Below are 17,667 nucleotides of genomic sequence, written 5' to 3'. Positions count from 1 at the left end.
TCAGATAGTAAGACTTTCCACAGATCCTTCTTGGATAACTGCATTTCCAATCCTGACTTGCAATGCCGATTCCATATTCAGTTATATCTTCACATGGAGTACTATTCTCTGGTGACATTTTCCTGAAGCTCAGAATTTTCCCGACCATCAATTCCGGGTTTCTTGGTGCCTAAGAGTTCAGTTTTCAGTTTAATCCTTTCCTCTCACATTTTACTACAAGCTTCAAGGAGAAACCAGGCAGCACTTTCCACATTTAGTTTGGAAATCTCGTCAGCTAAATATCTAGGATCATCACTTTAAAATTCTGCCCTCCATTTAATATCAGGACTCAATTTTGCCAAGTTTTCTGCCACTTTAAAACAAGGATCACCTTTCTTCCAGTTTTCAACAACACATTCATTATGTCTGTTTAAGGCCTCATCAGAAGTACTTTTAGCATCCATATTTCTACCAAGAGTCCCTTTAAAGCAATCTAGGCCTTTTCTATCAAGCACTTTACACTTCTTCCAGAATCTACACCTTACCCATTTATAAAGCTGTACCCAGATTTTTCATATTTGTAATAGCAGCACCCTACTCTTCTGTTACCAAAATCTGTTCTAGTTTGCTAGGCTGCCAAAATGTGGACATATGAAATAGTTGGCTTCTAACAGTGGGAATTTATTAGTTTATAGGGTTACAGTTTTGAGGCTAGGAAATTGTCCAAATCATCATCAGGTGATCCTTTCTTCCCAAAGATTGGCTGCCAATGGTCCTTGACTCCTATGTTACATGACAAAGCACATGGTGGCATCTGCTCGTCTCTCCCTTCTCTTCTAGGTTTCACTGCTTTCAGTTTCTTGCTTCTATGGCTTTCTCTCTTTGTTCTCTCTCTGTATTCATCTCATTTATAAAGGACTCCAGTAAGGGGATTAAGACACCCTGGGCCACAGTTTAACTGAGTATAACCTAACCACAAAGTTTACACCCACAGGAATGGATTAGTTTAAAGAATATATTTTTCTGGGGTCCATGCAGTTACATATACTTACATCACACTTATCTGTTTTGTAAAAGGAAAATGAAATAAGATGCAAAACAATGTAACTATTCCTACTAATATACCAAAATTTATATACATAAATATGTACCATATATCCAAAGCAATAACTTTAAGAAACTAGATATTTATTCTACCTCTCATAACATTTTTTGGTGACCTCATCAGTGTACCTCACTTTATACTTACATAAAGTATATATAATGGTAGTTATATATCACATAGTGGTGGCTTTTTAATAAAAAACTGTATGTTCTACTTGACCACTAATCTTTTGTATGAAGAATGACTTCAGGTTCTTTCCAAAAGCAGCCTCCTAAAGTAATTCAGACTGACATATATTCAAAAGAGAACAATTTCAAAAGGCGCAAAGACAACATTACTGAACTACATTAACACACTTTTGGAGTGGTTGCCCTTCACTTAGTCTTCAAGTTTGTTAATTAGCTCATATGAAACAATGGAAAGTTTAGTTTCCTGGAAGTGACTATGCTTGAAACTGAGTCTACATTACTTTCTAATAGACTTCTGACTTCCAGCAAGACATCTAACTTCTCAGTTAATTAAGATTACATATTTAACAGAAGATTAGTATTACCTATTTCACTACCTTGAAAACACACAAACTAATTGATAAAAATGTGCTTGGTTAATGATACATGAACAAAATTTGCTTAGAACTGTTCACATTAATGTATAGGCAATATAGTAGAATATCATTATGAACATCAATTATCTCCTTAAACTATGCTGCTGTTAGGGCTCTAGAGATAGCCTTTGATGTTGCTAGATATAAAAACAAAAGTGATAAGTAAACCCTGAGACATTTCCAGAAATTTCTGTTTAAAAAAAAGATTTTTTAAATCATTTAATCCCCCACCTCATCACCCCTCAACATCCACAAATACCTCAAACTGGGCTATCTTTCTACAAAGTCTGTACCAGATAACCCACCTGTCAAAGAAAACCATTTCTCACTTACACTGTTCATGTGTGTTGAGTGAAGAAGGACTATCCATCACCATTTCAAGAATGGGAATTTCTCCCTAAAGATGAATTTTTTCACATACTTTCAGCAACAAACCATGGTTACGTGTCCTCTTTGATAGTTAAAATGGGATTGAAATTCTCAGTAATGTCTTCATAATGCCTGGAAAACAAGTCTTAATCTGAGTAATACCGTAATGGCATAATAGGGAAAGAAGGAAGGATCACAAAAGGTAATATACAATATACAAGAGATCTCTGTTTTCAAAGTGAAGCCTCCCCTGACAACCCCATTTAAAACTGCACCTCCTCCTTGGTGCTCCCCATCTCCATTACCTTGCTTGACATTCCCCTCACATATATCCCTTTTAAACATATAATACAATGTACTTATGATTCCATTTACTGTATATTGTCCATCTCTCACCACCAGAATGTAAGCTTCATAAGGGCAGAGATTTTTGTAAGTTTTCACTGATGTATTCATGGCACTAAAAAACATGTCTGGCACATAGTATGTACTTTATAAAAACTTGTTTACTAAATGAAAGATTTATGTTTCTGTTTTGCTTTTTCAAAATCAACTTTTTCTTTTTGAGTATGGAAGTATTATAATATATGCTCATTTGGGGAAGAAAACATTTCTGAAAGGGATAAAAACCCAACTAACCACAGACAGCACAGCTATCATTATGGTATGTAACCTTCTGGAATATTTTCATTGCTCACCTACACAAGCATAACAAACACATGTTTTGCACGCTATTTATTTTGACATTATATTTATTTTATATAATTTTATTCTATTTTCAGCATACATTATTCACACTTACACATGCATGAATTTTTAATGAGTGTTCTGTGGAAAGAAAATCTTCTAGAAAGTCATATACCAACTATATTAAAGTATACAAAGCTATAATCTTGAGAGCTGGAAACAGAATAGGAGCTATGTACAGCAGGGGAAGCATAGAGAGACTAATGAGCTTTTTGTTATTTTATTCTTTTTATTATCGGAATAATGAAAATGTTCTAATAATGATTGAAGTGATGAATGCACAACTATGGGATTATACCAAATACCACTGATTGTACACTTTGGATGGATTTATGCCTTCTTAATATGTATCAATAAAATTGATTTGTTAAAAAAAAAAGTATACAGAGCCAAAAGACAAAATGTCTTGGCAAAAGTAAAGGACATGGCTGAGGAATGAAATAATACATCTTTCCTTAATTAAACTGGATAAATTATGTTAATACATAGGGAAGGTGTTTTTTAATGTACAAAATTTTCGAAGTTTCAGTAAAGTTGCTTTCTTCTATTCCAAAAATTTAAAGAAAATTTCTTCGGTAGGTCTCGCAGTACTTTTTTGAAAGAATTTAATTTTCATCTTTTTTCTTCCAAATGAAGAAAGGGGAGAAATGGTTGAGCCTTTTCATGCTCTGATTTGTTTTCGACATTATCTTCAGTACTTCATTGTTCTTTATAGGAAAATAAATCATTTTAGTGTTTCATCACATAAAAATTCAATAAAAAATCATAGTAGCAAGAATTTAAGAATCATTTTAAAGATTTTCTGGGTCATAGAAGGAAAATAGTTTTCAATCAAACAGCAAATAATTTCAGAAAGAAAAGCTATACTATGGAAATGCTTTTGTTCAAATTATGTATGCTGCTATTAACCTTCAATTAAGGTAACAAAATAAAAATCATAAATGGATGCACATAGATTTTACAAAAACCTTATATAAAATGAGAAATATTAACTATTTCTTAATACTATATAAATTCAATAGAAAAAAATGAAACCATAAAGAATGATATCTAAAACATACCAACAGACATCAACAAATGAAGAAGTTTGAAACCAGAATACATGCAGTATTAATTTTTAAAACATACACATAGAGTGAGGACAGCAAGATGGCAGAGTAAGAAACTCCAGAGACACACTCTTCCATGGAAACCTTGAAAAACAAGCAGAAACTATCAGAACCAACTTTCCCAGAACTCTGGAAAACTGTCAAAGATAAAAAGCAATTCGGCAAATGCTGAATAAAGAAAAAGACAAACAAAAATGGTAGGAGAACTGCATAGCACTTTCATTTGCCCTGGCAACATCCCTTCGGTGGGATGACGGTCCACATTCCAGTGTGGGTCCCTGGTTTCTGGTTATGGAGAAAACAGAGCATACTGGACGTGCAATTATAAATCATGGAGGCCAGAAAACAATAAGATGACATATTTAAAGTCAGAAGGAAAAAAACCTGTCAACTGAGAATTCTATATCCAGCCAAACTGTCTTTCAAAAATGAGGGAGAAATCAAGACATTCCAGATAAACAAAAGCTGTGTGAGTGGGTTACCACTAGATCTGCCCTAAAAGAAATGCTAAAAGGAGTCCTTATGGATGAAAGGAAAAGACACTAGTAAATAACTTGAAGCTGTATGAAGAAATAAAGATTCACAATAAGGGTAATTACATGGGTAAATATAAATGTATTTTTGTATTCTTGGTTTGTATCTCTTCTTTTTTTCTTACATAATCTAAAATACAAATGCATAAATAATAATCATAAATCTATGATATTGGGCACAAAGTACAAACATATTGGGTACACAAAATATAAAGAACAATATAAAGGGGGTTGGATGAAGGAATATAAACACAAAGCTTGTGTATTCTATTGAAGGTAAGCTGGCAAAAATCAAACTACAGTGTTACAGATTTAGGATGTTAAATATAAATCCCACAGTAACCACAAAGGAAATACCTTTAAAATATATGAAAAGGAAATAATGAGGAAGGAATGAAAATGCTTCACTGCAAAAGATCAATAAAACACAAGAGAAGGCAGCAATGGAGAAAATGAGGGACAAAAACAATAAACCTTAGAAAAAACAAATGGCAAACTGGCTGAAGTAAATTCTGCCTTGTCAGTAATTACTTTGGATGTAAATGGATTAAAATCACTATAATAAAAGGCAGAGTTTCGTGGAATAGATTAAAAACAAGAGGGTGATCCAACTCATTGCTGCTTACAAGAGACTCACCTTAGCTCCAAAGACAAAAATCCATTGAAAGTAAAGGAGAGAAAAAATATTCCAGGCAAGTAATAACCAAAAGAGAGCTGGGCAGGCTATCTTAATATCAGACAAAAGTTGAAAGCTATTACAGGAGGCAAAGAAGGATATTATATATTATAAAGGAGCCATCAATCTAGAAGCTATAGCAATTATATACATTTACACACCTAACAACAAAGCCCCAAAATATATGAAGAATTTAAGGGACAAATAGACAGTTCTACAATACTGGTAGGATATAATATGTAAACAGAAGTAATGAAAAAGGGGACTTGAATAATACTATAAGCCAACTATACCTAACTTCAATATGTATAACACAACACCCAACAACAGCAGAATATACACTCTACTCAAGTGCACATGGATTATTCTCCAGGATAGACTATATGTTAGGTCACAAAACAAATCTAAATAAATTTTAGAAGGCTGAAATCATACAAAGCATCTTCTCAAACCACAATGGAATGATGCTAGAAATCAATAACAGAAAGAAAACTGGAAAATTAATGGCAATTCTACTTTTAAGTATATATCCAAAAGAAATGAAAATAGGAACTCAAATATTTGTTCACAGCAGCATTATTCATAGTATCTAAAAGGTGGAAACAATCCAAGTGTCCATAAAGAGATGAATAAAGTGTAGTATATACAAGAATGAACTATTATTGAGCCATTAAAAAAAAAAATGAAGTTCTCATACATACTACAACATAAATGAACCTTGAAATCATTACACTGAGTGAAATAAGCCTAACAGAAAAGGGCAAATGGTGCATGTGGCAGTTTTAAATTATTTTATGAATCCCCAAAAGAGAATGATTATGTTGTCAATCTATTTCTGTGGGTGTGAGACCCTACTAAAGTGAACTATGTCATTGAGGTATGACTCAGGTTGAGTCTCCACCCTCTTGTTGGGTCTGATAAAAATGTAGGCACAGAGAAAAGGAAGCTGCCATATTTGATACTGCAATGTGAGAGGAAGGACTCCAGTTTTGCCCAAAGTTGAGCTGCAAGGTGAGAAGTCCCCAGAAGACTTAAAGAGCTGAGGCTCAGGGAGATGAGACATATGCCTGGTAGACTATAGCTGAACTTGGGAAGAAAGTGGAGCCACCAAGATTGAATGAGGAGCACTATGCTAGGTTTGCCTACAGCTGCAGAAAAGCAGGGACTTTGGCAGAGAATGGCGGCCATATTGCTTTACTACATGGCAGCTGACTCTGGTGAGAAAGCATCTCTTATGGTGCCTTGAGTTGAACTTTTCACAGCCTTGGAAGCTTTTACCCCAAATAAATCTCATTTATAAAAATCAACCCATTTCTGGTACTTTGTGTCAGCAGTTCTTTGGCAAACTAAAACATTGATGATTCTGTTTATGTGAAATATTTAGAACAAGCAAATTCATAGAGACAGAAAGTAGATTAGAGGTTACCAGGGGTTAGAGGGGTAAACTGAGAGGTTTTGTTTAAGAAACACAAAGTTTCTGTTTGGGATCATGAGAAAGTCTTGGTAGTGGATCATGTCAATGGCACCACAACAGTGAGTGTAATAGCTTTCACTGAAGTGTACAGTTAAAAGTGGTTAAGATGGAAAATTTTGTTACATATACATACAGTAAAAAAATGACCTTAAAACAAACGTATGCATTGAAAACATTGTAAGGGAAACACATTAAAATTTCTAGGTAATGGAATTTTATATGATTTCTATTTTCATTTTTAAACTGGATTGTATTTCCCAAATTTTCTATAATGAAGATTTTCATAATATGAAAAAACGGCACAAACATTGTAATGGTTAGGCTATTGTGTCAACTCAACCAGGTAATTGTGCCCAGTTGTTTGGTCAAGCAAGCACTGGGCTAATTGTAATACAAGGCATTTATGGACTTTAGTCACCATTCACTTTACTGCAGTGATAAAACATAGATGGCTGATTACAATTATATCAGTCAGGAAGACAGCCATCAGCAATGAGTGATGCTTTATCCAATCAGTAGAATGCCTTAAAAATAGAAGAGATTCCTTACTTTTCCAGCATTTTCTCTTAGGAAATTCCAGCATTGACTAAGAATTTCCCAGGTCACCTTTGGACAGCCACTGTCTCCCAGAACTCATCAAGAACCTTCATTAGACTTTCACTGGAGATCCTAGTTGCAGGCTTCCTGCAGAACCTGAACTTCTCCATCCCCACAGTCACATGAGAGACTCATAAAATCGCATACTATTGACAGATATTTCTTGTTGATTCTGTTTCCCTAGAGAACCCTGACTAATACAAACATGTTGAGCAAATAATGTTAAACATGTTTAAACATGTGACTACTTTGAGTAGTCACAGCTATCTTCATTTTAAATGAAGCCAAAGATCATAGAAATGAGTGGTTTGGCTAAAGTGACCCTACTAGTAAGTAACAGAGGCAAGAGCAAGAACCATTTCATCTGACACTTCATTCATTGATCCTTCTGCTAAACTTCAAATATTTGTTGAGAAAAGATTCATTCTTCTTTCAACAAACTGTTATTGAGCATCTACTATATATCTCACTCAAGTCAAGATTCTGGTGAATCAGTGAAAAATAAGACTAAAAACTGTGATGGGGCATAAAAGAAGCATAATATGTAAGCCCATCCCTGAAAGAGTATCATCTAATTGTACAGATGAAATTAATGCACATTAAAATAAATGTAAAATTAGAAGGCAATTTTATCCTGGAATTTGTTAGGACCCTGAATTTGAGAATTTCATCAATTCTGGAAAATTCACAGTATTATCTCTTTGAATATTGCTTTTCATTCTTTCTGTCACATCCTTTGGAATTTTAGACATGTAACTGACATTATCATTCTATTGACCATGTCTCTCAAGTTCTCTTTTATGTGATGCATTTAGCATGTTTTCAGATCACCAATTCTCTACAGTTGTGTCTAATCTGCTGTTTAACCTATACATAAGAGTTTTTATTTCCAATTATTTTATTTTTCATTTCTAGATGCACTATTAGGTTCTTTTTTCAACTTTACTTCACTGTATTATAGTATTTCATTCTTTAATCATAGGTAATTAAAATACTCCCATTTATTCTTTAGATATAGCAAGCCTAACTTTAAAAAATTCTGTTATGAATAATTTCAATAGCTGAATTCTTTATAGTCTGATTCTATTATTTCTGTGGAACTTTCTCATGACTGCTTATTTTCACTGCATGTTTTATTTTGGTTGTGACCTCATATTTTTTTAAACTTTTTCTTTGGAAATTGGAAATTACTTGAGACCTAGGTTAAAGTGTTTTCCACTGCAGAGGCTCTGACTAGGCTTCTAATGGGTGTCTGGGAGCTTACCAAAGTAGTTAGCTTTAAATTATCAGCATGAGATTTTTGACTACACAGTTGCAAACCTAAAAACCTGTGTGAATGTTCCACTCAGCTTATGAATTATCAGGAGAGCCTTTTCCTCCCCTCTCCATGGAGAGGCAGAGCCAAGATTAGCAAATATCCTTACTGTCTTCCTTTCCGGGTAGGATCTTACCACTTTACCCTTTTACTGAGCATGACACCCTTCAGCAGTCTAAACCTTACGCTAAGTATCCAATCTGATTGTCTGCTGTGGCAGTTTGAGATTATTTTATGAATCCCAAAAAGAGAAAGATTATGTTTGTAAACTAATTTATTCCTAAGAGAGTGATACCCTTTGATTTCATTAAATTTAGCTGAGGTGTCCTTGGTTAGACTGCCTGTTAAGATTAGGCTTTTTGATTTGACTACGCAAATAAATTATGACTCAGATTGAGTCCCTACATGCTTGCTGGGTTTGATACAAAGGGACTCACACAGACACACATGGAAGAGATCCTGCCATGTGACAGAAAGGAGAAGGAGGCTCAAAGCAGCTAAAGCCTGGGAAGAGATGAACCATTTTGCCCGATAGCTTACAGCTGACCTTGGAAAGAGCTGAGGCTGATACAGGAAGCCCTGACAGACAAATCCAGTGCCAGCCTGCAGTTGAAACTGGGAAGAAGCTGGGCCCACAGAACCTCAAAAGAAAGAAGCCCAAAGGAGAAGGCAGAGACCATCCAGTGATTGGTGACCATCTTGCTTTCAACAGGTGGCAACTGACTTTAGTGAGAAAGCAACGCTGAGTTGGACTTTTTATGGCTTTGGGACTCTAAGCTTTTACCCAAATAAATACCCTTTATAAAAGCCAACAGATTTCCATAAGCAGCCCTGTGTATGACTAATACACCCAACTTAAATGGGTCCTAACTTTCTTCCCTTGTTACCTGAACATGGGTGCTCTGTCGAGGTCCCTAGGGGAGCAGCGGCAGTCCCCCAGGTGCAATGTAAGGACCAGGAAGGAATGAGGGTCCAACAGTGACAGCATGATACTAATGACTATACTGTGAGCCTATATGCCTGAAATAAGAACAAGGCCTAGAGCAGTACTGTGCCTGGGAATTTCCTCCTGACAGCCTTCATGTTACTCAAATGTGGACAGTCTCAAAGCCAAACTCAGCATGTAAATGCAATGCCTTCCCCCCAGCGTGGAACATGACATCCAGGGATGAGCCTCCCTGGCACCAAGGGATCACTACCAAGTACCAACTGATGATGCAACTGGAAAATTACCTTGAATTGAAGGTTCAATGGGGATCAGCAGAATATCCCTGTCTACATATAATAACATGACTTTAAAATGCTGTGTGACCTAATGTAAGGGGGAAATGGAAAGGAGAAATGAGTTTATATGGCTACGAGTCTCTAAAAAAGAGTCTGGAGGTTGTCAGAAGGATTGCCCTTATGCACAACTGAGCAGAGTCTAAGAGACAGATAAAGTAGATACAACCCCAGGTATTCATTCCTTTGAGGGCTAAAGAGACCCATGGGTTCTATGGTCATGGCAGATGGGGTTCACTGCCATGTAAGATGGCCCTTCCTTGGAGCTGGTGTTTCTGCGTGATGAAATTGGACTCAGATGGGATCTCTTTTCACAAGACTTTCATGCTACTTTACTGGAATTGTAGTTGGTGTTGGGGTTTAAGATATATTTAGGGGATTTGAATCTCTGGACTGACAATATGATAGCCAGGCCCTGAGCCTCAACAGACATCAGCTCCTACACTCTGATTTATTGGACTCACCTCACTCAGCTAAGATGGAGTTGAAGAAGGACAACCACCACACCATGGAGCCTAGAGTGCCTACAACTGAAAGCAGGAGGATTACATCCAGTATCCATGTGGAATCTGAGCCTCCTCTTGACATAGAGGTGCAATGGACACAACCAATCCAAGGTCTACAGAGAAAAGGTGGCATTGGAGTGGGAAAAGTGGACATGGTGGCTGATGGGTATGGGGAATGGCAGGAAGAGATGAGATGTGGAGGTGCCTCTGGGACTTAGAGTTGCCCTGGATGGTGCTTCAGGGGCAATCACCGGACATTGTAAATCCTCCCAGGGCCCACTGGATGGAATGTGGGAGAGTATGGGCCATGATGTGGACCATTGACCATGAGGTGCAGAGATGCCCAGAGACGTACTTACCAAATGCAATGGATGTGTCACGATGATGGGAGTGAGTGTTGCTGGGGGGGGAGTGGTGGGGTGGGGGTGGTGGGGTTGAATGGGACCTCATATTTTTTTTAATGTAATATTTTTACAAAATAAATAAATAAATAAATAAATAAATAAATAAATAAATGAAACATAAGTTGTTTGAGTCACCAGTGAACCCAGGGGAGCCTTTGGATTTAGCATAGCTTACCTCTATATTTTGTGATTTCTCATTGTTTGGGGCCGTTTTGGTTTGCTAGGCTGTTGAAAACACATAATACGAAATGGTCTCAGTTTATCTAATGGAAATTTATTAGTTTATGAGCTTACAATTTTGACACCAGGAGAATGTCTAAATCAAGGCATCATCATGGTAATGCTTTCTTTCTGGACCCTGGCTGCCAGCAATCCTTGTCTCCTCTACCACATGGCAAGGCACATGGTGGCATCTGCTGGTCTCTCCCTCCTCTTCTGAGTTTTACTGTTTTCAGCTTCTTCCTTCTGTGGTTTTCTCCCTTTTTCTGAATTTCATTCTCTTATAAAGGATTCCCGTAAGTGGCTTAAGACCCATTTTGAATGAGACGGATCACACCTTAACCAAAGTAGCCTCATCAAAGGATCCTATTTATAATGGGTACACACACAGAGGAAAGAAATAACTTTAAAAACAATGCTTTTCTGGGATACAGACAGTTTCAGACCACCTCAGGGGCTTACAAAGATTTTTCCAACATGTACATTCATTTAAAAAGAGATTTAAAAATATTAGATTCTATATTTTAAAGTGTTGTATATTAAAGTTATTTTCAGAGACATTACATTTTCCATAATGCCAGAAAAGGAAGTCATAGTCTTAACTGTTAGTTAAAAACTTAATTTCTTTAGATTAGCAAATACATATGGCAGGGGAAGGATAGCAGGATTGAGAGTGACCACTAAGGGGTAGGGGTTTTTCTCTTTGGAGTAATGAAAATGCTCCAATATTGATTACAGTGATGAATGCACAAATCTATGATTATATCAATGACACTAATTGTATACTTTAGATAAGACTATATGGTTTATAAATACATTTCAATAAAATTAATTTAAAAAATACTTTCTTCTTATCCTGTAAGAGTCAGGTAAACATTTCACTTGGTCACAAAACAAAAACAAAAACAAAAAAATTTGCAATAATGTAAATGCAGCTTTAACAGATTTTATTTCAACTCACAGGTCCCCATTTTTCCTTCACAGCAGGAAACAATCTTGCAATTCAGGTAAAATAACTCCAATACTAAAATTCATTCTCTCTGGGGTAAATTTTCAGCCAACACATGATCTCCCATGTATTAATCAGCCAAAGGGGCACTGATGCAAAGTACCAGAAATCAGTAGTTTTTTATAAAGAGTATTTGGGGTAGACATAGTCACCAGGTCATAAAGAGTAAGTTTCACCCCTCACCAAAGTCTGTTGCCACATGTTGGAGGCAAGATGGTTGCCAGTCTCTGTGTGGGTTCAGCCCTCCTCTTCCTCCTAAGACTCCATGGTCCCAGGTTCTTCCTAACGCAGCTGCAGGTTAACATAAGGCTCATCTCTCTCCCAGGGACTCATTTCTTTCTGGGCTTTCTCAGTCTCTTCAGGGCTCTCCAGTCTCTTCAGCAGCAAATTATCAGGCAAACAGCTCAGCTCTCTCCTCTCCCTGGGGCTCCAGAATCCAAAACACTCTGTGTTCCCCTTCTCTAAGTATTTTCTCCCCTGTCTTTGATTGAGCATCTGTTTATAGAGTCCACAGCTGCAGGCTACCCATAGACAGGGACTCAAACCAAGTCACCCTAATGACGTGGTCAAATAAAAGCCCTAATCTTGATTTAATAAAGTAAAAGTGAAATCTCAGAATCTAATATAATCTAACATGCTCAGAAGAACAGACCAGCTTACAAACACAATCAAGTATCTATTTTTGGAATCCATAAACAATACAGAACTGCCATAATCCACAGGATTAATTCTCCCCCCAACCAATACCACTTTCCATTTTTTCTTGAGAGGGGACCTTAAGTACAGGGTAGACAGGTTCACTTTCACTTAGGTCCTATGTCTGCTGACCCTCGTTGAGCTGAAATCTGAATGGTCACTGGGCCTTAATATCAACTGCTACTGTATTGGATCATATTCTCAGATAGAGGGATATACACCCTCTTTGTCCCAATCCCTGTATATTTAGGGTCTGTGGCCCATTTAAGCCACTTCTTGGCCGTTCTTGGAGACCATGAAAACATTTCAGATGCTCTCTTCACCACTCTGTGAGGGAGCACTCAGGCCCACTGCCTAGACCCTTCTCTTCACCTTAGGTTCTGTCTTTCCAGGTTCATACTACATAAGATGTTTCTTTAAGATGCTTTAAGTTCCCCTGAGATAAGGCACAAGTCCTTCCCTACACTTGGATTTCCTAACCTATTCAAATTTCTATTGCTTAGTTCACCTCTGGCTCAACCCAGTGACTTGGTGTTATAGCTATCAAATGTTACATGTGCGCTGCCTCAGCAACCATCCACCTTTGGCTCAAACTGTCTCAAACCTGATCACTGACCTAGTTAATAAGCAGCCCTGGGACACAGACTCCCCCACAGCCGACACCTGCATCTGCAGCCACCACCCACACCATCCACACAACTCACCCAAAACCCACGGCTGGTCCCCAGTGAAAAGCTAACCATCTCCATCACCCTCCATGCATATTTGCTTTAAGCTAACCAATTGCACCTCCCTTTCCCTTCCATGCATATTTGCTTTAAGCTAACCAATTGTCATCTGCTGGAAATCTACTATCTTCCACCTCTGGACCACAATAAAGGCACAAGCACCCATCACAAGCCCACGGGTGCCTTTTACTCTGTGTGCTGGTTGAGCCACCTAAGCTGACTGCGATTCCGGTCGACCCCTGATGTTCCCCCCTCCCCACCCCATCCCCGGCTGGGACCTGCAAGTAAACATACTATTTTCTCATACATTAGAGTCTTGGTTTCCTCTTGAGACACACCTGACTTCCATCCAGATCCAAATTTAAAATACAACTTAATCAATTTGGAACAAGTGGCACAGTGAACAAGGGAGCAGGTCACAATTATGGGAAACAAGGCATAATGCCTCCTCTGCTCTTAGCTTACTAACAGGCTCTCTTAGATAGCTAATACTATCTGGGAAAGGTCCATGACTTGCTGACCTACAAGCATGCTGCTTTGGGCTGCCACCTTTAGCCTGTTAGGTGTTACCTAACTTCCCTACTCCAAATTGGTGGTCCTGTAAATCCGAGTCCTTATCAGGAACCCCAAAAGGTCAGCCCTAGTAAGGCAAGTGGGGAAATCCTGTTTACCAGTACTCCCCCTAATGGAACAGCTGGTGTGGGTGACCCAGACAGTGAGTAACACTGACTACATAATGAAGGATTTTTGGTTGGCTAGAGCTAAATGCACGCAATGCAAGTGGGCCAAAAGGAAGAGTGCTAGATCTGCGGGTGCCTGGACCACAGCAGCTGGGAGAGATCATCAGTGTGTCTGTGGACGGTGTTTCCATGTCTTAAACTCACCCCTAGCTTAAGGGGTACCACCTCCACAGGAAGCACAATGGTATCCCTCAAGCAAAGGTGCTGCTACAATCTGCAGTCTCTGCTATGGTTGCTCTTCATCCCCTGTCCCATGGAATATGTTTAAAAAAACAAACAAACAAAAAACACCTAATCCTGGGAATGAGGAAAAAAACACATTTTTTTTTTTCCAAAAAGGCCTTGGGCATATTGTGCCAGCACCTCCTAAGGCACCAGAGGAAGTTTCTAAGTTGCTTAAGAAATGAAAGACTCCCATGCAATGTGCATGGGCCACACTGAGTGCTCTGCTTATCAGGAGGCCAAAATTCTGGTGGTCTTCTCCCATAGCCTAGGAGCTATACCTGGGGAACCCGCCGCCGCCACCACCACCACGCCAGCAAAAGCAAACCCCAACTCCCACGGGGTCCACCTAGGGAGAGAGACAGTTGTCTAAGAAACTGGTTGGCAGAATCACAAATATTCCCAGGCCAGAACCACACATCTTCCCCAGTGGGAACCACAAATTTTTCCCGTCACCATGCATAAGGTCAAGCAGGGCCCCAAAAGGGACCCCAATTTTAAAACTAAGCCTCAAAACTTTACTTAATTGGAAAGTCAAATCATATTTAAAGATTTTGTTCAAAGGGACAAGGAAAAAAGAGCATATAGGTTGCTGAGGATCTGTAATATGGGGACTGAGCTACAACTCTCATCCCCCCAAAATGGGGCGATTGGCTGCCCTTCCCACACTGACTTAAAAACAAAAAACACCTGAGGAGATGCCCTTGAGTAAACACTTAAGGACGACCTCTTGATTGTTACTTTAAAAGTACTGAGATAATGCAATGGGTTCATTTCTTTGAGCATTCAAACAACAGAATCCCAGAGTTCTTCCGGCCCTGGAAAGATTCCCTTTGATACTAAGTCATGGAAAATTTTCTTACAGGATACCCTCCCCCCAAATTGGTCTTCTCAACCTTTTCAGTATGACTTACACCATCAGTAAGGCTATGGACAGGGTGGACCTATTGTCAAAACAGGGGGGACTGCCATCAGAGTCACAGATCCTGGCTTATCTGCCCCATGAGGCCACCCTACAGGGGGCCACATGGCCCCTTCCCTGAAAGGCCCCCACCTCTTACTCCCTGCATATCAAAGGCCCAATTTTCTACCCTCCTGGAGTTGTGACTATTGAAACAATCCTTATTAAAAAGGTCCCCACAGCAGTGGCATCTTTTGTTCTTACTTCCTCCAATATAAGTACGAATGCTTTAACACATCACAAGGAATAAGATCAAATCTTTGGCTCCCTTGGTGGGCCCTGCCAAATGACACCCCATATAGAAGTGCCCTTGCCAACAAGATAACACCACGGCTGAAAGATAACTCCCAGCAGGAGAAGCCTCACTGACAAAATGGAAATGGTACCTACAGTAGAGGGCAAAACCTGACAAACAGGGTCTTTCCAAACTACAGGAAGAAGCGCCTTCCCCCATGATCAGAGCCTTGCTCATGGATCTTGAGGCAATGGTCATGATGCTTCCAATGTCCCTCCCCTGGCCAACTGCAGAGCCCCTTGGGACCAACTGTCTGACATGGAAAAAGAGTTGGTACATCCAACTGATGGCAATGCTATCATTCTAGGCAACAGGGCTCGCTGGACTCAGACTTCCCATATACCGAAGATAGGCTGTTTGGGATGTGCACAGTTGCTAGGCTGGAAGCAGTCCAGTTAGCCTTCCAGGATACTCTGAGCCACCAGTTGCCTAGTCTTCAAATCTTCACTGATTCTTGGGCAGTGACTGAACAACTGGCAGGGGGTCAGGCCAACAGGACCAAAGTATTTTTCTCATACCAGAAAGGCCTTTGTTGGAGGCTCCACATTTTAAAATAGCTTGTAGCATCACACATTTCCACACATGGTCAGCACACCACACTAGAGTCACTGTTTAATGACCATAGTGGTTTGAAGCTGCATATACCCCAGAAAAACATGTTCTTAAATCGAATCTCTTCCTGAGGGTGTGAACCCACTGCTTAAGTAGTATCTTTTGATGAAGTTACTTCAGTTACAGCATGGCACAGCCCAATCAGTGTGGGTCTTAATCCTATTACTGGAGTCCTTTATAAGCAGAATGGAATTCAGGTAGAGAGAAAGCCAGGGAAGCAGGAAGCTGAAATTCAATGAAACCCAGAAGGGAAGGGAGAGGTCAGGAGAGGTTGCCGTGTACTTTGCAGTGTGACAAGTCAAGGACCAAAGATCGCCACCAGCCAGCCCCAGAACACCAGTCTTTGAGATGAAAGCCTCACCTTGATGACATACTGAGTAGGGCTTTTCCTCAGCCTCAAACTGTGAGCAAATAAATTCCCATTGTTTAACCCAACCCATTTCATGATATTTGCTTGAGAAGCCTAAGAAACTAAAACAAAGACTCTGATTATAAACTACCTAAAATTCATTTCGATACAGCATACCCAAAAGGGCCCTCAAACACTGCCCACTCAGGCCCTCCAAGCTTCCACTACCAACTGGTGTCTGTGTCCATAGCACTTCAGGCCTCAAGGACTCCTCTGCCCTTGACAGAGTGACATGTAGAAAGGAATTTGCCTGTAGGTCCATCACTGGCCAAAAGAGTTACTAATGGCTGTGACCTAAACTGCAAAACCAAACACTGGAATGCGATAGATGGAGTCACTTTTTGCTCATTACTATATTAATTACATAGGGCCACTTCCTATCCCTAACCAAAGTCACTAGGAAATAGAAATAATCACTCCCAAACCAAGCAGTGTAACTGTCTGGGTCACCTTAAGTGATGAAGAAAAGCTATGTCTGACAGATTCTGATCACATTAAAAAAATGACACTTTACTGTCATGTGTGCCCATTACCCACACAAGGCACAATACCCAGGTTGGTAAAACTAACGCTGAGTCACATGAGTAAAGCAATATACAGAATTTTGATCATAATTTTTTGTCCTCTTTATACTTCTCACTGTTCTTTATAATATGCATATATAATGTACATTATATATTTGTGAACAAATTGTTTTGCAATAAAATGGAAGCACACTCCCATATAAAGAATTATTCTCTATTACTTTCAGGTGTGTTAGTCTTAAAGCTTCTAACTGATCTTCATGTCACAACTGAACATAGTTTAAGACATGGTAGCAGTTTGAGATTATTTTATGAATCCCCAACAGAGAAAAATTATGTTTGTAAACGAATCGCTTCCTCTGAGTATAATACCCTTTGATTGCATTAAATTCAGCTGAGGTGTTTTTGATTAGACTACCTGTTAAAATTAGGCTTTTCGATTTGACTGTCGGAGGCTTAGGTTGAGTCCCTGCCCCCTTCCCCTTCTGGGTCTGATATAAAGGGACACTCACTCAAGAAGACACATGGGAAAAGAGAGCTCTGTCATTTTTGC

General features: G+C 38.9%; 1 protein-coding gene across 12 annotated transcripts in view; it reads right to left on the bottom strand.

Moving 5' to 3' along the window:
• FABP7 (fatty acid binding protein 7) overlaps window positions 1-17,667 on the bottom strand; it is a 187,413-nt gene that overhangs the window by 63,623 nt on the left and 106,123 nt on the right. For 7 of the 12 annotated variants that reach the window (XM_058307351.2, XM_058307346.2, XM_058307352.2 and 4 more), the window contains one exon: window positions 2,022-2,189. The exons of the other annotated variants lie outside the window; for them this stretch is intronic. In XM_058307351.2, coding sequence (XP_058163334.1) covers window positions 2,022-2,064 — 43 coding nt within the window. In that variant the 5' untranslated portion in view covers window positions 2,065-2,189. The remainder of the gene's footprint in view (window positions 1-2,021; window positions 2,190-17,667) is intronic. 12 annotated transcript variants of the gene reach the window in all.

Source organism: Dasypus novemcinctus, chromosome 11, assembly GCF_030445035.2.
Source record: "Dasypus novemcinctus isolate mDasNov1 chromosome 11, mDasNov1.1.hap2, whole genome shotgun sequence".
Classification (NCBI taxonomy): Eukaryota; Metazoa; Chordata; class Mammalia; order Cingulata; family Dasypodidae; genus Dasypus; species Dasypus novemcinctus.
The sequence above is the reverse complement of the archived record's forward strand: the minus strand, read 5'-3'. Positions and strand labels throughout refer to the sequence as shown.